The 19,253-nt window shown below is 54.6% G+C and overlaps 9 protein-coding genes across 9 annotated transcripts; 6 read left to right on the top strand and 3 right to left on the bottom strand.

The window, feature by feature from the left end:
- Positions 1 to 1,206: 1,206 nt before the first annotated feature.
- VTN49DRAFT_7818 (uncharacterized protein) lies at positions 1,207 to 1,578 on the bottom strand (the record flags this gene model as incomplete). Its single annotated transcript, XM_069416129.1, has 2 exons — positions 1,207 to 1,402; positions 1,460 to 1,578. The coding sequence occupies 2 exons, from the start codon at positions 1,576 to 1,578 to the stop codon at positions 1,207 to 1,209; spliced, it is 315 nt and encodes a 104-aa protein (XP_069272179.1).
- Positions 1,579 to 1,590: 12 nt separating this feature from the next.
- On the top strand, positions 1,591 to 5,126 carry VTN49DRAFT_7817 (uncharacterized protein; the record flags this gene model as incomplete). Its single annotated transcript, XM_069416128.1, has 4 exons — positions 1,591 to 2,279; positions 2,336 to 2,783; positions 2,835 to 2,942; positions 3,006 to 5,126. The coding sequence occupies 4 exons, from the start codon at positions 1,591 to 1,593 to the stop codon at positions 5,124 to 5,126; spliced, it is 3,366 nt and encodes a 1,121-aa protein (XP_069272178.1).
- A 532-nt stretch (positions 5,127 to 5,658) lies between these two features.
- VTN49DRAFT_7816 (uncharacterized protein) lies at positions 5,659 to 6,828 on the top strand (the record flags this gene model as incomplete). Its single annotated transcript, XM_069416127.1, has 1 exon — positions 5,659 to 6,828. One exon carries the CDS (start codon positions 5,659 to 5,661, stop codon positions 6,826 to 6,828), a length of 1,170 nt encoding a protein of 389 aa, XP_069272177.1.
- An 827-nt stretch (positions 6,829 to 7,655) lies between these two features.
- VTN49DRAFT_7815 (uncharacterized protein) lies at positions 7,656 to 7,862 on the top strand (the record flags this gene model as incomplete). The annotated part of the gene is made up of 1 exon (XM_069416126.1): positions 7,656 to 7,862. One exon carries the CDS (start codon positions 7,656 to 7,658, stop codon positions 7,860 to 7,862), a length of 207 nt encoding a protein of 68 aa, XP_069272176.1.
- A 144-nt stretch (positions 7,863 to 8,006) lies between these two features.
- Positions 8,007 to 10,144, top strand: VTN49DRAFT_7814 (uncharacterized protein; the record flags this gene model as incomplete). The annotated part of the gene is made up of 2 exons (XM_069416125.1): positions 8,007 to 9,138; positions 9,195 to 10,144. 2 exons carry the CDS (start codon positions 8,007 to 8,009, stop codon positions 10,142 to 10,144), a joined length of 2,082 nt encoding a protein of 693 aa, XP_069272175.1.
- Positions 10,145 to 10,882: 738 nt separating this feature from the next.
- VTN49DRAFT_7813 (uncharacterized protein) lies at positions 10,883 to 12,700 on the bottom strand (the record flags this gene model as incomplete). Its single annotated transcript, XM_069416124.1, has 4 exons — positions 10,883 to 12,079; positions 12,143 to 12,205; positions 12,252 to 12,321; positions 12,372 to 12,700. The coding sequence occupies 4 exons, from the start codon at positions 12,698 to 12,700 to the stop codon at positions 10,883 to 10,885; spliced, it is 1,659 nt and encodes a 552-aa protein (XP_069272174.1).
- Positions 12,701 to 13,478: 778 nt separating this feature from the next.
- Positions 13,479 to 14,168, top strand: VTN49DRAFT_7812 (uncharacterized protein; the record flags this gene model as incomplete). Its single annotated transcript, XM_069416123.1, has 1 exon — positions 13,479 to 14,168. One exon carries the CDS (start codon positions 13,479 to 13,481, stop codon positions 14,166 to 14,168), a length of 690 nt encoding a protein of 229 aa, XP_069272173.1.
- Positions 14,169 to 14,397: 229 nt separating this feature from the next.
- Positions 14,398 to 16,302, bottom strand: VTN49DRAFT_7811 (uncharacterized protein; the record flags this gene model as incomplete). Its single annotated transcript, XM_069416122.1, has 3 exons — positions 14,398 to 14,509; positions 14,558 to 15,571; positions 15,629 to 16,302. 3 exons carry the CDS (start codon positions 16,300 to 16,302, stop codon positions 14,398 to 14,400), a joined length of 1,800 nt encoding a protein of 599 aa, XP_069272172.1.
- Positions 16,303 to 16,627: 325 nt separating this feature from the next.
- VTN49DRAFT_7810 (uncharacterized protein) lies at positions 16,628 to 18,850 on the top strand (the record flags this gene model as incomplete). The annotated part of the gene is made up of 2 exons (XM_069416121.1): positions 16,628 to 17,501; positions 17,559 to 18,850. The coding sequence occupies 2 exons, from the start codon at positions 16,628 to 16,630 to the stop codon at positions 18,848 to 18,850; spliced, it is 2,166 nt and encodes a 721-aa protein (XP_069272171.1).
- Between the last annotated feature and the right edge of the window lie 403 nt (positions 18,851 to 19,253).

Here is a 19,253-nt window from a genome sequence, read left to right as displayed (position 1 = left end):
AGGCAAGGAGTCCTTTGATATTGTTGTTTACTAGGGCTCAGTTGTACGGAGTAGTTCAGGTACATCAATCCGTATATAGTATCTGTAAACACAAGTCCGCCTCCATCCCTCCGATGCAATCTTGTGCGACCCGTGACCCCAGACAGTCCCGATGATGCTGTTGGACAGAATCATAATTTATCATGGCCAATCAAACGGAGATGGTTGTCCTGGCAAACGGTGCTGTTTACAATTTGGACCCCGCGATGCTGACCAAGCTGTTGAAGGGACAACCGGCTCTGTAGCGCCATAGAGCTGGAACTAGCCAAGGCCGATTAGTCCGAGACCGGAGGTTGCTTGTGATTGGTTGATTCACGTGATATCATTCAACCCTAGCCCTAGCCCTAAGTTCACCGAGTTGTCAAAAAATTTCCATGCACCAATGGAGCTGAAAAGGCCCCCTGTCTGCTTGATTGCGATTGACTCTGGGATATTGCCTTGTTGGCTTTTCGCCAACTCTCAAAATCAAGTCATTGAGGGGTTATCTTGGAAATATCATCATCCCTGTCTCCTGACATCAGGATCCCAACCCCCTCGCACGAGTCATTTAACGACCAGGAATGCTTGGGGTGTTTGAAACGATCGGAGCGGGCGGCCCACGGAAGCCGAGTTGATCCGATCCAAAGTAATCAAAGTCCACCAATCAGCGTGCTCCGAATCATGAGATTCGCTCTGTAGTGGGCCGCGCTCACGGACCGCTTCAACCTTCAGTATGGCAGGCATGAGCTAGTCTTAGTAATTTCCGCATTCGACTAGTTTCCCGAAAAGCACCAATCAAAACCTGCGGAACAAAATTTAAATTGCCAGGTTTGATGCTCAGGGTCCAAACTGGAAGGTCATGGCGCCACACGGACCACCTCTTGCCTGGTTGAGATGAGAAACCTTGGCACGCATGGCGGCCTGATTGACACCCCCTCTCCTGCTTGGCTTCCCTTTTTTCTCTTCGCTGCCGCTCCTTCTTTTTGGGCTCCTTCCTCTTCTGCAATCTGCATCCTTTTTCATTCAACTGTTGTGGTCACGTTTTTTCTTTTTCAATTCAAGTGCTGCGTCGTCTTCTTTCCCCGTCGAGGAGAGGTGTGCAGTTCGTGGCAAGATTACGGACGGGGCATTCCTCTGCTGATCGAAACGGGCAAGCAAACATTGCAAACAGGCCCACTGCCGGAAAGTCTAATCTGATCCGATACGAAGACGGGCCCAAAGCGTCGAAATCCCACCTGCCAGCTTCCCCCGGCACATTATTTTTCCGGCCCGGCCCTTTTCCTCTCTGATCCCTTCCGTTGCCATCAGCCTCAGCAGCATCGTCTCTGAGAGTTGTAGAGCAGCAAATCGCAAGTCTCCGTGAGGGCGGTACACAGTCGATTCGCTGTCAATGATCGCCAACTAATTCCCGCTTCGTGGACGAATGCCCGTCGGGACCTACCCAGGGTCGAGTTCCTGGTGTCGTACTGTCATCTGGCCAGGTGTGCCTACGGGATCACCTCGCTGCGGGAGAATCCCATCGCAGCCTCCCGAAGACATGCGTTCCATGCTTGGATACATGGATAGTTCAGCATGATGGGGCTCTTTGAGCGACGGTCGTCCAGGGACGACCACGACGATTCCCGCCACCGCTCCAACTCCCCCGATCGGCACCACCCCGCCCACGATCCGCACAGCACGGATGCGACCGACTCCCCCGGCCCGTCCTTCGCCAGCCGCATGCAGGCATCGATGCATCATTTGCGGATGCCCTCGTCCCGCAGCGACATGTCGCCTTACCAGGCCATTTCTCATGTCGCCTCGCATTTCCTGCCACACTCGTCCAGCGACTCGCGCGCTTCATCTGCCAAGACCTCCTCCAGCTCCCTGCAGGCGCTACACGAAGACGCCATCGCCGCCGACGCCCGCTCCGAGCATACCTATCGGTCTCGACTGGGCCGTCGGGCGTCGCATCAGGCCGACACTCCTGCCTCATTGCACGTACCCCCGTCGCAGCCGGGTCAGTCTTCGTCGCCGACGGACTACCCCGTTTATCCCAATCAGTCCTATTCCGCGCTCCAGTATCAACCCCCGTTACGCGGTCGCAGTTCCTATCCTTCAAACACTGATCGCTCCAGCTCGTCCTTCCGCATCGGCGGATCCTCTACCCCCGGCTTGTTCTCCGGCCGGAGCGCCCGGACTTCACCCTCGATCGGTTCCGATGATAGTCGGCCGAGCAGTCCGCACCTGCTCCACCCGATGCACCTCCAACCGCCAAAGGAGTAAGTTATTTGCATTATTTCTCCTTCACGTGAGCACGCAGCTGACGGTATTGCAGGACTCACACCGCCGATATCGAGCGGAACACGGAAACGGGCAACAAGAGAATCAACGACTACGAGATTTTAGAAGAGCTAGGAAGAGGGGAACATGGCAAGGTCAAGTTGGGTCGCCACATCTATACCAACCAGCGTGTCGCGATCAAGATCGTTCAGCGCTATTCCAAGCGCCGGCGCCTGGGCAAACTCGGTGACCCTGAAGATAAAGTCAAGAAAGAAGTAGCTATCCTCAAGAAGGCTCGTCACCCTAACGTTGTCAGTCTGCTAGAAGTCATCGATGATCCAAACTTGCAAAAAGTCTACATCGTTCTCGAATATGTAGAGAACGGAGAGATCAAGTGGCGGAAAAAGGGCAATAACGCCATTGTACAGGTGGACAAGCTGCGCATGGAGCGCGAAAAGCAGGGCATATATGATTCGCCCACACTGGAGGAGGCACAGCGAATGGTGCGCGAAATCCAGCATCAAGAGCGCCTGCGAGAACTGACTCGGGAGAAGTATCGAGCACAAGCCAAGTCCAAAAAGCATCCACCCATTCCGGCGTGGAGCTTGGAGCATGGGGGCCTCTCCGACGATGAGACGTCGGAATCCTCTTTATCACGCACGGTCAGTCAGAATCTGAACTTGGAAGATCTCTCTGAGAGTGCCAACGTCCCGTCTATTGACCAGTACCTTGCGGCGGGTGAACGCGACAACCAATACTCGTTTCTGTCGGCATTCGACGGAAGCATGTACGGTCCCTACGTTGCTGATCCATGTGAACGCCGGCCCAGCGCGTCGAGCCTGTTCAAGTTCCCGCCGGAACTTGAAGTGGCTTGCCAGAGTGCAGAGGATGATGATCTGTCCTATGTCCCGTGCTTGACCATTGATGAGGCGCGGAACGCCTTTCGGGATGCCCTCCTTGGGCTAGAATACTTGCACTACCAAGGAATCATTCACCGTGACATCAAGCCCGCCAACTTGTTGGTGACGGCCCAAAAGGAGGTCAAAATCTCTGACTTCGGGGTTTCGTATCTGGGGCGCCCGATTAGCGATGATGATGAGGAGCATGTCTCCGAGAAGGACGCGGCTGAGTTGGATGACGCCCGAGGGGAATTGTCGAAGACTGTAGGCACTCCTGCGTTTTACGCGCCCGAACTCTGCTACATCAGCGAAGAATACCTCGACCAAGGCCGAGCTCCGAAGATCACGGCCGCCATCGACATTTGGTCGCTCGGTGTTACGCTCTACGGCATGATCTTTGGCCGGCTCCCGTTCGTGTCGGATGACGAGTATGGTCTTTTCCAGTCTATTGGCAAGGATGAGCCGTTCATTCCCCGCAAGCGCCTCGTGCCCGTGGAGTACGACACTCCATCCGACCCCGACCTGATTCCCAGCAGCAAACGGCGGGATGACGAACTCAGATATGAGGATATCGATCCGGACCTCCGAGACCTCCTCATGCGGCTCCTCACCAAGGATCCGCAACAGCGCATCTCCATCAAGGCCATCAAGGAGCACCCGTGGGTTGTCAAAGGCCTGCCCAAGGATCGGAATCTCTGGCTACAGGAGACCGACCAGAGCAAGGTGCATCGCATTGAGGTGTCCAACGAGGAAGTAACGAGCGCAGTCAGCAAGGTACCTTTTGTCGACCGCGTCAAGAACTCCGTGGCCCGGTTGTCCAGCTACATCGTGAATCGGCGTGATAGCCGCCGAGATGGCCGCCGGCGCACCCCGAGCGCTACCGGTTTGAACACGGATTCGTCTCGGGATTTCCGGGAGGGCCGCCGTGCCAGCCTTCGGGGAGATGAAGACACGCATCGCATCGGCAGAAGTTCTCGGGAACCGGAACATCCCCTATCTCATAGTGTTTCAGTCAGTCCCGAGGGTGCGCATATGATCCCGTCTGGGTACCTGCCGAGAAGAGGCAGCGAATCGTTGGGTCATGCACCTCGGGGTCAGGGTCTCCTTCGACGGCATGGCTCTGCCCGGGCGGCATCCGTGCTGTCGAGTGCGGACTCGACGAAAACTATCCGTGCGCCGGTCTCTGATGATGCGCGGGCCCCCAGTCCACCGCGCAGCCATCCCGATTCGACATCCCTTCCATCCAACTCTTACCGTTCCGGAGGGTTTTTTCGTGCGTCCAGCCAACGGCGAGGATCCGACGTCTCGGAAGGTGAAGTCTCGCCGTTGGCCGGCAATCACCTACCCGACGGCGATGCTCAATACGATTCGACTGTCTACAGTCCGCATCCACAGAGAGCATCCCGATCCCAACTCTTTTCCACGGACCGCGCGTCGTCAGCTCGCCCTATTCCGCCGGGTTCGCTTTGGAGGGCGCACGGAGAACACATGACCCCCGATGAGGACAACGGATCCAGGCCAACCTCGCCGGGACATTCGGGGGATGACTTGCATTTCGAGCAGCAGGCGTCGTCATTCGACCCGCACCACAATTCCAGTTCGAGCGATGTCAGCCCACGTGACTCGTTTCATTGTTTTCAAAACCCCGGCATGACGAGGTCTCCCCCATCAGCGACGACAATTTCGTCGACATCGGTGGATGACGGAATGTCGCCGAGCACCTCTCATCCCAGCATTCCGTCGGTCATTTCCGGGGCGTCGTCCCTATGCAGCGACGGCTTCCGGACCTTCGCCGTTGAGCAGCGGCCCAAAGAAATGGACGAGTCTGTACCGTCGATGCTGCGTACTGTTGACACTGTTACTGTCAAGGGATCCCGGCGAGAACAAGAAACTGACGAGCATGACGAATCCGAGGACGAGGGCATCGTTTTTGGAAAGCGGCGATGATGCCTTGTTTTGACGACTTTTTACCTAACTCTGGTTGGGGAGATTACTTTTTCCTTCCATTTGATCTTCTGTTACTGAGATTGATCATGTGTGCTGGCTGGGTTTGTTTTTTTTTTTTTTTTTTTTTTTGGGCAACTTTATATACGCATGGGCATGGGACTTGGGTTCAACGATTTCTATCTTGCATTTGCTGTGGCCGGGAATTATTTGGCCTTTGTCTTGGGTTTGTCTTTAGGGCAAGTTGTACAGTACGAGGGTCGTGGCCTTTTTCCACGCTGGTCTGGGTTTTGCATTTGCTGGGGATCGGAGTGACGAGCATAGGGAGGCGTTAGTGTTTTTGATTCGTTTCTCTGTACATATTGTGGCGTTCTTTTGCAATGGATGTTATCGTCGGATTGAGTATTGTTATTTGAGTTCGGCTACTGCGTACTGCTCGTTCAACCTCGTATCCATAAAGCGATATCCATTGAAAATATCCCCACTTGTTTTGAATGTTCGTTACGATCCAAACTATTTCCAGCGGAACCAGAAAATGGCCTCCCGACAACCAATCTACCTCAATCCCTCCGCTGCAACGGAGCGGTGCGATCCCGTTGACACTCTTGGTCCCCGACAACTCCATCAATCCCTCCGCGGCTACGGCCCTACCCCGCTGGTAAACCTTCCTGACCTCGCCTCGGACCTAGGCGTGCGGGCCGTCTTCCTTAAGGACGAAAGCAACCGATTCGGGCTCCCAGCGTTCAAGATTCTAGGTGCCGCATGGGGTTGCTACAGAGCGTTGGCTTCACTGTATGGACTGTCAATATCGTCACCGACACGTTCCAGTCTAGATGAGCTCGCCTCCCGCGCACAACAGGCCGGAGTGATTCTGGTAGCCGCCACGGAGGGAAACCATGGCCGTGCCGTCGCATATATGGCAAACAAGGTCCTCGGTGTGCGAGCCATTATTTTTGTCCCGGAGCACATGCATGAGAGCACTCAGCAGCTGATTGCAGGTGAAGGGCCCGGCACTGTCGCCGTTCAACTTGTCCACGGAGATTACGATGCCGCGGTGCGCGAGGCCGCCGAGTATGCCGCACGAACGTCTACCGCGGTGCTGATACAGGATACCTCCTTGCCACCCGACTACGTGGACGTTCCCGGATGGATCGTCGAAGGTTACGCGACGATGATGGCAGAAGTTGAGGAACAACTCGCCGCGCTCGGACTCGTCGCCGATGCAGTGGTGGTGCCTGTCGGCGTCGGCAGTCTGGCCCATGCGGTGGCCCGGTATTGCAAGTCCCGCGACAAACCTGTGTTGGTCGTCACCGTTGAGCCCGACACAGCAGCGTGTCTGTGGACGAGTCTCCGTGCAGGCAAGCACGTCACTGTCTCGACGTCAGAGACCATCATGGCAGGTCTCAACTGCGGGACAGCGTCGGCCACCGCATGGCCGGATTTGCAGAGGCTCGTCGATGTCGCCGTTACCGTGTCGTGTCGACAGAGCCATGAGGCGGTCGGGTATCTCGCGTCTCCCGCATCCTCACCATTGTTGTCACGGCCGGCGGTTGCTGCCGGGCCCTGTGGCGCAGCGACTGTCGCTGCGCTCTGGCGGCTGGCGAAGGATCCAGATGCCGGGAAGGCAGTGCTCGGCAGGGATTCAGTCGTGGTGGTGTTGAGTACAGAAGGGCCGAGGGAATATTCTGTTCCTCCAAAGTCATAGAAATAGTAGGGTTAACTTACTACTTCGAAGTGATTCGACTTGGATTGCGTATACACATGCCTCTACAGCTGCTTCTATTTCTTCGCGCTATCCCTTTGCACAATGCCTATGACCAGAGATCAAACCGCAGTGATGTCTACCTGTCCAGGACTTCCGTGGGAGGTGGCACTGCTAGGGTTGATATTCCAAAATCGGACTGAAAGTGAAAATAACGAAACACATTTGAGTTTCACGTCCGATACCGGCCCACATTGATCCATCAATCAAACCAATAAAACGCCTCCACAGTAGCAAAAGTAAGCTTTAGCTTAACTCTATTCCGCTCAGCCGCTTCATGATTGTCCAATCGTGGATCACTTTATGCCGTGCGAAAATTTGTGAAGAATCTGAAATTTGCAGTTTGAAATACTGAGTACTCCGTACCCCTCTTCACATGTCAGATCGTAATGTGGTTAAGTTACTGATTAGTCATCAATTCATCCGGATCAACATTGTTCCAGGTGAATGTTGGAATGGCAGTGATGGGTTCTCAGGGCGGCCCTTATTGTCCCGCGACTCGCGCGGACCCGGGAGGACGACGCATGCCGTGCTACTTCTGATAGACCACATAATTATCGACCCCGTGTACAAAACTCCCTCCGCCAAATCTCGTGCCTCCAACTCCCGCCATTCCCGATATGGCTTAGTGCGTCGATCCAGTCTATTGGTGGCCCTTGGCGCTTTGGGCACCCCCCCGACTCGTTTGGATCTCTCCATCACCGCCGCGAGTCGGCTCCCATTTATCAATCCACACAAGACTACTCTTGACTGTGCACTGAGACCCGTCGATGCCGTTCCGTTGTGCGCCGATTTGGGTCGCCGTCGTCTCTTCTCTCCGTGGCCGTGGTGCCGCCGTGATCGTCTATCACCCCGAGTGCTCGGCGTGTTTTGATCTCTCCTCTCCGCGGCGGATGGGCGGCCAGGCTGATCGCAGGGCACACTCGCGTTCGGCCGTCGATCCATTCGAGACTGTGGATGCCTCTGGTCTAACCTGACGTTCCGCTGTGCCTGCCGAGCTGCGCACGTTAATATCCATATTGTTAGCTCTAGTCTGAACTGCGTGGGGCTTAGCTACTGCTAGGGTTAAATCGACTACTTTCCCGCTCTCCTGACCACTCTTTCCCCTACACAGAGTTACCATGGATACATTTCAAGGTCAAATCGAACGCGGCAGATCTCCTTCCGTGGGCGTCAAGCATCGCAGTGTCAGCCCCTCGCCACATCCATTCCAAGATCCTGGCGTTCCGATGGATACCCCGTCTACCGCAACAACGACCAGCCCGTTTAGTAACATGTCCTACGCGCCGTCGACGCAGGGTTCGACCAGCACCGAGCAATACTCTTACGTTACTGCGCAATCTCCCCAGCATGATCAGGGGCCCTTCCGTACGAGCCAACAGTATTCGCCCTCCTTTGCTGCGAGCTTTGCCAGTCAGCTCGAACAATCGGCGGCGCAGCAGCGAGATGAGAGTTTCTCCAACCTGCTCAATTCCAATCCGGCCGACTTTGACTTTAACCAGTATCCCTCGGAGGGGAATAATGGGAACCTGAACCCGTCGTCGCTGATGTTGGATCCACACTCACAACAGCAGTCCGCGGGGGGAGGGGCCGGCGCCTCGGTCAATCCGGCGGATCTAGTAAGCGATGTCTCGTCGCCGCAGTTCCTGACCCCGGAGCAACACCAGTCACCCGTCAATCACACGTCCCCCCCACAGATGTACTCCCCCCAGCATTCGCGCCATACTTCCCTGGACCCGGTCAGCGCCGCATACATCACAAGCCAACAGGATTGGCAAGGCTTGTTAAGCCAGCCGGCTTTTCAGACCCATCGCCGGGCACCTTCCGAGCATTCCGATGTCTCGTCTGTGTCGCATTCCCCGTTCATGCCGAACAATGACAGTTTTGATGCTGAGGCCAATCCTTCTCCCATGCTCTCTGCGCAAAACGACCCGAGTCTCTTTGACAACGTTCTCGGCATCGAGTCCTTTAGTTTGTCGGAGCAACACCAAGGGTTGAGCCCGGCACATAGTCCGTATCTGTCCCCGCAACCTGGCCCGCAAGGAACCAACGATATTCCCAATGAAGGCATCTATTCCCACTCGCCAGCGCCATCGCCATTCCCTGGTCTTGATAACACCCAGTCGTCCGAAATGGGCCAAGCGTCTCAGATGGCACCACCATCGATTAACGTAGAGCTGGCGCCGCCGTCGCGCGTGCCAAGCTTTGGTCCGGAGAACGAGGGCGACATGGATGCTCTTAGCCCTCCATCTCGTATGTATCGATCTAATCCAGTGACTATCCTCCGGCTGATAAGAGGTTTCTTCCAGGATCACGTGGGCGGAGCAAGTCTGACCCGTTTGGTCGACCTATGGGCCGTCCGGCTTCAAACTCGGTGTCCACGACGAGTAGTTTGGAACCGCTAGCCGTATCGTCGCCGCGGTCACTATCGCCCTTTGATTCCTCGCGAAGCAATCCGGGGTCCAGAGACCCGTCCCCAGCGGGCCGGGCGAATCGGCGACTGTCCACATCGTCGCTCGAAAGCCGGAACTACATTCTGGATCTTGCCGATCCGCAGCGCTCCGGCTCCTCGCAGTCGGACTCGAAGCGGGTGCAGAAGCACCCGGCCACATTCCAATGCCATCTCTGCCCGAAGCGCTTCACGCGGGCGTACAATCTGCGATCGCATCTGCGCACGCACACGGATGAACGACCATTCGTGTGCACCGTCTGCGGCAAGGCGTTTGCGCGACAACATGATCGCAAGCGCCACGAGGGACTCCACTCGGGCGAGAAGAAATTTGTCTGCCATGGAGAACTGGCGAACGGTGGTGAGTGGGGATGCGGCCGGCGCTTTGCGCGTGCCGATGCTCTGGGTCGGCACTTCCGGTCTGAGGCTGGCCGAGTATGCATTAAACCCCTCTTAGATGAGGAAGCGAATGAACGGAACCGAAGTCTTGCGGAGCAGCAACAACAGCAGCAACAGCAACAGCAACAACAAGCGCACCTACAGCCGGTTCCACAACCAATGATGATGTCCGGCGGTGGCGGATTCACTCTTCCCGCCGCGTTGCTCGCACAATACCCGGCCCTCCAAACTATCCAATGGGACCAGCTCGCTGCGGCCGGTGGAGATGACGCCAACGACGTCAGCGGACGTAGCAGCTTCGATGCAAGCTCGGGCGGCGAGCTAGGCTTTGATGATGAGGACTCGGGGCTAGGGTCGAGCTACCATGGACCTTCATCGTCACCAGGAATGTATCATCATCATCTCGGCTAGCCGGGCCCGGGAACGTAAATGGAGCTCAACACATGATCTACAGGGAGTCAGAATACGGCCAAATTTTTCGAATGTAGATGGTGGGCGTTGATGGGGGTCATTTCTTTCTCATTTTCCTATTCCGCAATCTTGGGCTGGTTGGGAATATGTCAATATCTATTGAATGGGTGGAATTGACTCTGATGAAATTATGAAATACTTATTCCTTTTTTCCCTCTTGTTCGTGTTTTAGAGGTGTTTTTTTTTTTTTCTCGGTGAATTTCACCTTTTGCCTGTCCTTTATTTAACACGAGCCGGCTGGCTTTGATTTGATACATCTGGTCCGGTCGATGAAACGAACTGATAATCTTGAATACTTAGTTGCTAGAGTCGAGAGTGACATACATACTATCAAGCAATGAATACGAATGAGTCTACTCATCTTCATCCTGATCATGAAAAGGGCCAATGCCATGCTGTCAATCTCTGCCGTTCTTGCTCCGACTCCGCTGCTGCTACCAGCGCCTCGTTCTTTAGCTGCGGCGGTATGAGCTTCTATATACCTTCTTCATATTCGTTCCAGTGATTGTATCGATGTTGACGTTCTAGCTGGAAGGACATTGTGAGGGTGATTTAAAGGTGGACGAGGTAGGGTTTACGCAGGAACCTCTGTAGAATTCCAATGTGCCCTCGTTTCCCATGTTTACGAGGAGTTGGAGATCATCTATCTATCCATTCGACGCATGTGACGACATCTACCTAAGGGGCTAGGGATAGCAAGCTTTCGACTCCCTCAATCCATTTTTTGGAGAATTCTTCCTCTGTGAACCGCAGCGATGACTGCCGCGCGCGGAGCCTCATGGCAATCTTCTCATCCCGCGGAAGCGCCAACGCGGCCTCGTACGCTGCCGCGAACTCTTCTTCCGTTGCGGCCCGGAAGCCGGTCGCACCACTGTTGCCGTTCTCTGCAGAGCCAGGCCCAAGATCGGTGACGATATCCTCGCGCGGCCCGCCTGAATCATGCACCACGCAAATCAGCCCTGCCGCCTGGTACTCGACGACCCCAATCCCAAAGTGTTCGTTCCACATCGCGTTGGTCCCGATCGACGCCCGCCGCAGGTGATCCAGAACTGTAGGCCAGTTTGCGTCAAAGAGGAAGGTGGTTTGTTCGCGGATCTTTAGCTCGTGCGCCAGCAGCCGCAGGTTGTAGATGTGCGTTTCGTCCGTACTGCCGTGGCGCACCGAGCCGATGAGGATCAGCCGCGGCTCCGCTGCATCCCGCTGGGCTCGTCGGTGGTTCTCCAGACAGCGTGCAAACGCCCGCAACACCAGCGAGTGATTCTTCTCCGGCCGGAACTGTGCAATGTACAGGATAATCGGTTCCCGTTCCGCTTCCGTCTGCGCGTTGACTTCGATTGCCGAATGCAGTTCCAGCACGGCGGTCGGGGGGAACGTCACCCGCGCCTCTTTGTGCACCAGTCCCTTCCGCCACGGGCCCCAGAGGGCGTTGATATGTGCGGATGTCCAAGAAGAATTCGTCATCACCACGTCCACCTTGCTTCCCACCCATCCGTACAATCGCGCAAACAATTCCCAGTACTTCCTCTTTGCAGCCCCCTTGAAACCTGACCCGGAACCCGCATTCAGCCCCTTGGTGCCCGTCTGGTCGTCCAATGATTCCAGCATGTCTGTCGAGATGGTTGGGTAATGTACATATGCCCCCGTCGGAACGCTCGGGAACAGATATTTGCACAGCGCAATGGTGAATGCATATCCCATCGTGTCAATGTACACGTCCGGAACCAGCAGATTGAACGCATCGTATGCGACGATCAGCGACCCCAACGATTGGCCCAGGAGGGTCATGAACGGGTACATGCTGCTAAGGACGTACTTCCGCGTAGAAAGGTACACAAGAAAAACCGTGGGTGGGTGGAGCTCGATATTGAACCGAGTCTAGTCGCAATGAGCACCGGCATTCGATCATCCCCGTTCATTTTGATTCGAGCTTAGTCTGACCTTTACTCTCTCAAGCATAGCTTCCTTGGTAATATCGTCGCCGGTGTAGATCGCGCACACAGCCTGCAAAGCGTCAGTCAAGGCCATTTTATACTCTGAACAGTGTTACCTTTGGCCATCGTTGCTGTGTCGCCTTTACGGCTGCCCAAAGCACACGCTCTCCACCACCTCCGGCGTTGCTAGTACATCATCAGCAACGTATTACAGCTCCAATCCCCATTCCACTCACCAGAATGGATGGAAAAAGCCAATGATGCCCTCCCAGCCATCCGTCGTTGATTCCCGATCATGAGTCTTTCCCTCCGGTGGACTCTCTACTTTCTCCCAATCTTCATCTTCTGTGGGGCCCGACGCGGACTTGGCCCGTTGTGCACGCAATTTTTCCTCCTCTGCGCGTACGCGCGACCAGATCGACTCCCTCCGTTCCCTCGTTTTGTTTTCGATGGACCAGCCAATGCTGCGGAGGACAGCGCGCAGGACGTATCCGGTTACTGCCGGCAGTAGACCGATCGACACAATCAGCACTAGGATGGTAACGATGGTCGTGGTCATGGCCATCTTGGCTGCTGCTGTTGTTCGTAAATGACTGGAACTGAGTTCACATGAACGGTATCTGTCAATTTAGATCCTAGCTTGATCCTAGGTCATACTGAAACAAAATGGGAATAGCAAACGAGTGCAAGATAAGATAAAGCCCTGGCGAGCTTGCTGCCAGCCAGTTGAATGCCCTCGCTTTGAGCGAGCCTGATGCCTGCAACGATCACTTCATGGGTGATTCATTCACTCATGATCCCGCTCCGCTGCTATTAAAAGACCCTTATCTCGAATCACGTGATGATAAGAGACAAACAATGCAAAATCAGGTCTCCCTCGTCTATGAAGGTTCCAGCGACATGATTGACTGCTCGAATTGCGGATGTTTGCAAGAGCGGAGGACATTGGCCGATTGAACACGATTGAATACTTTTATTGGATCTTGACAGAGTTGGTTTGCCCGGTGCATTGACAAACTCTCATGAATTCTCTAGCACGAGCACCAGTATGGGCTCGGCAACGTCCGGTGCATTCGTCTCTGCATACAATCGCTAGGCGCCAATTCCATGCTACGAGACCGTCGCCCTTTGTCAGTGAGGTCATAGCGGTTTCCACCGGTCTGTTGCATGGGGTTCACTCGCTTTCGGGCCTGCCATGGGTCGCCTCAATCCCCCTAACCGCCGTCCTAGTCCGCATGGTGGTCGCATTCCCCCTCCAAATATACTCCAAAATCCACGGCCGCCGGCAACAAGACATTGCACCCTTAGTCCTGTCCTGGAGTAAACATCTGCAGCAAACGACCATGGCCCGGGGTAGGGAATCACCGGAAGGATTGCTGCCGACACAAGCACAGGCCGCATACTCGCTGGAGGTCAGGAAAAGAACACGGCTTCTCTACCGCCGCTGGAAAATCAACCCGTACTGGCGCTTTGTACCGTTCTTGCAGCTGCCTGTGTGGCTGTCGCTCATGGAAGGGGTCCGCGCCATGTGTGGTAACGAGTACGGCCTGCTCCGTCAACTGTTTCTCCGCAAGAGCGGGGAGTCTGCCGCTGGGGCGGATGCCCTTGTTGCGGAGCCCTCATTAGCTACAGAGGGAGCGCTGTGGTTCCCAAACCTCCTCGACGGAGATCCCACGGGTACTCTACCGGCCATTGTAAGCGCGTCATTACTCGTGAACATCCTTTACGGCTGGAAAACGCCGACTCTGCGACAAATGGCAGACCTGCCGGGACCGGAGCTGGCCAAATCACTCATGAGCATGATGCTCAAGGGCACCTTTATGTCTCTGTCCATATATGCGGGTTATGCGGCGTACATGGCTAATATGCCTGTGGGGCTGATGATTTACTGGATAGCGAGTACGAACACGGCGACGGTTCAGTCATGGTTTTTGGATCGGTACATGTTTATGGTCAAGCCGTTGAATGTATGGTCGGCGCGGTATGTGGGTATCTTGAAGCCGGGGGAGCAGAGGCCGCCGGTTCCATTCTGAGTTTCAATATTCCTGTATAATTAGTCATTCTACGAGGGAGTTTAGGATATGGCCCGGAACTGTGTACATAGAGTGTATTGGAAATACCGAACGTATATGACTTTGGGAATATGGACGATCGCACATTGAAACATTGGTCTCAGAAAGAACACCATGGAAACGCCGTCCCGACTCTTCGAAAAAAGAAACACCTGTAGAAAAGATGTCCTCTAAGTGTCGTCGATGCGAATTACAACTTGGCCTTGGGAGACTCTGACGGAGCAGTTGCTTCGGTATTGAGAGTCACGCTACGGTTATCAGGCCCTTCACCAAAGAAAATCACTTGGACGGTGATATCGTCCCTAGCGGTCTATTAGCACTAATCATGCACAGGACCGAAACAAACCTACCGGTATCGCCGTGAATAAGGACTAGGTAGCGTCAACAAGGCACAAACCATGTCCCGATCCTTCCCACCCATCGCGTTCCGGACGAGATGGGTCGCAGCGTTTTTGTCTTCTACGACAAAGCGCTTGGCAGCTCCGGGGATATCGTACTGCTGCTGGCGGATCGGAGCGCGCTGGCCGTCTGTGCTTGCGCTCGACGACGCCTTCTCGACGGGCAGCTGCTGCTCCGATCCGAACCATCCCTGGAGCCAGGAGCGGCTGCCATCGCTGCCGCCGGACTTTTGGGTTTCGATCCACTGGCCAACGAGGCCAACGACCTCCTCGTTGCTGAGCATCTCCCACAGACCGTCCGTCGCCAGAACCAGAAAGTCACCCTGCTTCGGGTCGATCTTAGTGGTCGTGATAACAGGTTCTGCCGTCACGTACGGAGGCGATTTGAGAAACGGGTTGGGAGTACGACCAAAAAAGCGGTTCTTGATCTTCTCCTGCGTCTCTCTCGTCCATTTGTAGAATGCGTCACCAAACGCCCGGCTAGGTTCCAGCTGGCCCAAGATGCGGCCGTTGCGAACAACATTGGGCTCGCCAGGATGCTCCTGCTGCAAGCGTTGGACTTCCGAGGGCGTACTACCCGTTTGATCCTCCGAGAGCGCGACTGCAGTCCACTTCCCGCTGGGTGTTCGCCGCCCAAGCACGGCGCGCGAGTCACCCGCTACTGCGACGCGGAGCTCTTTGGAAGCCGAGTCAAAGAAAGCCAAGAGCGCACAAGAACCCGACAGGGCCGGGGCGAGGATTTCAGCAGCAACACGTCGAGAATTGGCCTTCATCACCTTGTTTACACTTTCGTGCACGATGTCATTGTCCAGACGCACAAACCCACGCTTGATCGCCGCATCTATTGCCTCCGGCGACGGCGCTCGCAGCGACGGATCCGCAGCAGCCTTCTTGTACGCCAAGTCCAGCTCGCGTGCCACGTATGAGATCAAGACATTGCGCAGTTTAGCCGATGTAGTCCAACCTCTAGTTCAAGTGCTTCATTAGCAGTGCGCGGAGAGGGTCAACGAATGGTGAACATACGAATGCCCATCAAAAACGCCCCAGAACATCCAATCGCTATTGGCCGGCCCATCCGTTGCGCCAGCCACAGTGTGAGGAACCTCGACGATTTTCTCTGCATGGTCATCTTCGATGGGCGAATTACTGGGAACTTGGACAAGGTCGTATCGGACAACTCCTTGGCCGCGGTTCACAAGGTACGACTCCTCATTCTTACGAAGCTTTTGCGTAGCTTGCTCCGGAGTCAACATCCCCAACATTCTTCTGTCCGAGTCATCTGTCTCCTTGGACAAGGGGATATCGCTGGATAGTGTCGTGGCATAAAACTGATCGTTCTCGACTAGCAATGCACGACGGGTGTGCGATTCACCATCATCGGCCCCCGCGGTTTTCGGGGTGGTGTCGGCTATCCCCCGCGACTGAAGTGAACTGACGGAGGTCCCGTTGAGGACCGTCGACTGTTCTGTTGTGCCCTTGTAGGCGTACCAAGCGCCCGATGCTACCAGGGTCGATATGAACGCCAGTGAGAAGTTTCGCACGTGCATCGAGGACTGGAGAGACGCCGGAATGAAGGAAGCTTGCCTCCCGGCGACCGTTGGATTGCTAGAGAAGTATGCATAGGCTCTTTTACCGCTGATCTTCCATAACGGAGAGCGGCGAGCAGTGCGGAAAGCTTGGAGAGCAGCACGACGCATTGAAACTGAAATCTAAGAACTCAAATTGAAGCGCCCATGAGGTTCGTGCTGCTGGAAAGGTCAAGATGCTCTATTCAAAGAGTGATTTGGCTGCAGAACGCGAATGATATCACGGTTCGGAGTTGGCAAGCCTCTGGTGTTTCGGAGCGCCGAGAGGATACGGAGCTTATCATGAAGTCACGTGATGATCTAACCTTATCGAGGCGCTGAGTCATCCCGCAGCGCCAATTGGTGCCGTGATGTCGTCACTTTCTTTTGAGTTTTATCGAGAGTAGTTTCACGGGATGTAACTGCCTGATCTTAGCTTTTGCTGCTCTCCAGCAGAATGTCGTCGAGAGCGCTACGGAAACTGCAAAAGCAGCGCGAGCTCGAGCGCCTGGCTGCTGCCCAAGAGCCCGATGAAGGTCACGAGTCAAGCGATGAAGAACCACAGGCATTTGCGCCGAGCAGAAAAGTAAATGCATTTGACCTACTCAATACACCAGACGACGAAGAAGACGAGCCGGAACTCGACAACGATGCTGCACCTTCAGAGACACCGCAAGCCGCTCCAGTCGCTCAAAATGAAACAAAATCTAAAAAGAAAAAAAGCAAAAAGAAAAAGAAGAAGGCTGCAAAGGGAGCAGAGCACGATGTAACGCCTGCAGAGACGGAAGAGATGGATGAAATCGACCGAGCTCTTAAAGAATTGGCGATACAGAACCGTGCTACGACAGCACAAGGCGGAGGTACCAGTCAGGCTGCGGCCGAACAAAGTAGTCGATTTCCTAAGACACAGGAAGAGCTCCTCCAGATTAACCCAAAGTCACTCAACCCAATCTACGAGATGCGAAGACTTTTCGGAGACATCGTCTTTGAGTCGTTTGATCAACCAGAAAGGACTTCGTCTCGGCGTAGGGAAAGACAAAGGGAGATGCTGGACCTTGGCCGGGCCCTGAGCGGACGTTATAGCCCGGCAAGCCGAGGAAAGAGTCTTGCCGGTGCGACCCAACGAAAGAACGTTCTGGTCACGGGCAAAGACGAGTGGCCACGAGCGCCTAGCGGGGGTCTTGGGATGGAGCTAGTCGAGAAGTTACCGGATGGCAATCACTTGTACCGGCTTGTACATAACCAAGCATATCGGGACGTCCAAATGCAGTTCGAAATGAGCGTTGAAATTATGGATTCTCAGAGTCTGATAGCACTACTCCAACACAATCGTGAGTCTCGACCCAGTTTCGCTGTAAAACAATTGCATGCGCTGATCAACACCACAGCATACCATATCTCCACCCTGCTGCAAGTCTCCGAAATTGCTAAGCATCAAGGAGATCATGCCGTGTCTGCAGATCTTCTTGAGCGTGCCTTGTTCAATATCGGGCGCGCGGCACATTCGACCTTTGCAAAGCAGCTCCAAGCCGGAAAAGCAAAGTTCGACTTCACTGTGGCCGCGAACCGAGAGTTCTGGCTCGCTGGCTGGAGATATATCGCGAATCTAGGATTGAAAGGGACATGGAGGACTGCATATGAATGGGCAAAGCTTTTGCTAAGTCTTGATTTCAGGGATCCGTATTGCATACGGCTTCTGATCGACAATCTTGCTATGCGGGGACGGCAATATGAGCACTTCATTGAGCTCTGCACGCAAACTGCTTTCGCGGAGGAGTGGAATCAGCTGCCAAATATCCAGTCCACACTCGCCCTGGCTTACTATCGATCGAATCAACAAAAGAAAGCACGCGAACAATTGCGTGCTGCCATGTCACGTTTCCCTTGGGTATTCAGTCGATTAGCCCAGGAGCTCGATATCCAGCCAGTTCCGAAGCGCATATGGGGCAAGATGCCCCCGGCACAATCCCACGAGCTTCTGACTGAGTTGTATATTAACCGGACCAAGGATCTGTGGAACTCGCCGGAATTGGTTTCTTTGATCGTCGAGGTCGCGGATACACTCACTGATGCGGAAGAACCAGCGGAACCTCCAGAAATTACGCTGGACATTGCGCGTCATGTCATTCTCTCTGATATGCGCAACGTTCTTTCCTTGGTGCCGACTCGGTTCTTGTCTGGCCGAATTATTGACTATGATCCCCTACCTCCCCAGAATTCGGAGGTTTCTCAGGCACAAGCCAATTCATCTCAACAGCAGGGAGGCCTGCTTAGCCGATTAGCGCAATTAGTCCGCCCTCAATTGATGGACGAGCTATTAGAGCGCATCCACGTCGGCGCTCAGGAACAAGGACCAGCAGAAGCGCCTGATATGTCTGATTCCGATGAGGAGCTGGACCCTGCAGTGCCACCATCTGGCCGCAACCAAGAAAGAGTCCGCCAATGGCTCCTTGGGCCAGGGTTAGGACCGCTCCAAGAATCTATCCGTCGACAAGGGGTTGGGCCTGAACACCCCGACTTGAACATCGACGATGCAGTGGACAACTATCTGGATGCTCTCGCTGCTCTCAACGATGGTGCACGGGAGGAGTTCCTCCTCGGAACGCTTACTGGGATCTTGGGAGAGCATGTTGTCAACGCCCTGGAGGTATACCTTCATGAGTACTTTGGGTTATACTAGACTGCGATGCACAGTGACTGGCCTATACAGCTGGCCGGGCCAATTGAAACAAATAATATGAAGCAGTACAGCACCTTGTACGTATTGTATCACTACGAGCAATACGAAGTACGGTACTCGCACACTGGATGAAAGACTCCTTCCCAACATAGGTGGCGGGATTTCACTATCTGATGCACCTTGGTGTCTGCGCCAAGTTCCTGTCCTGTGCTGACGACACGACATCAACAATCGTATCTACCCATGAGATCTTTGAATGAAGAGACCCACCGCAGTTGGCTCGCGGTGAGGCGCCTCTCCGGTTCGTAAACGAAAACCGGCCATCACAGAACGCACAAGCTCCCGCTCATCGGCATCAAGGTCAGGACGGTAATGTGCAATTTGACCTGCGAGGTCATATTCT

This window comes from Thermomyces lanuginosus (genome assembly GCF_041956635.1).
Source record: "Thermomyces lanuginosus strain ATCC 200065 unplaced genomic scaffold VTN49scaffold_7, whole genome shotgun sequence".
In the NCBI taxonomy this organism is placed as follows: domain Eukaryota; kingdom Fungi; phylum Ascomycota; class Eurotiomycetes; order Eurotiales; family Trichocomaceae; genus Thermomyces; species Thermomyces lanuginosus.
Note: the sequence above shows the minus strand (reverse complement) of the source record. Positions and strands in the feature narration are given on the sequence as shown.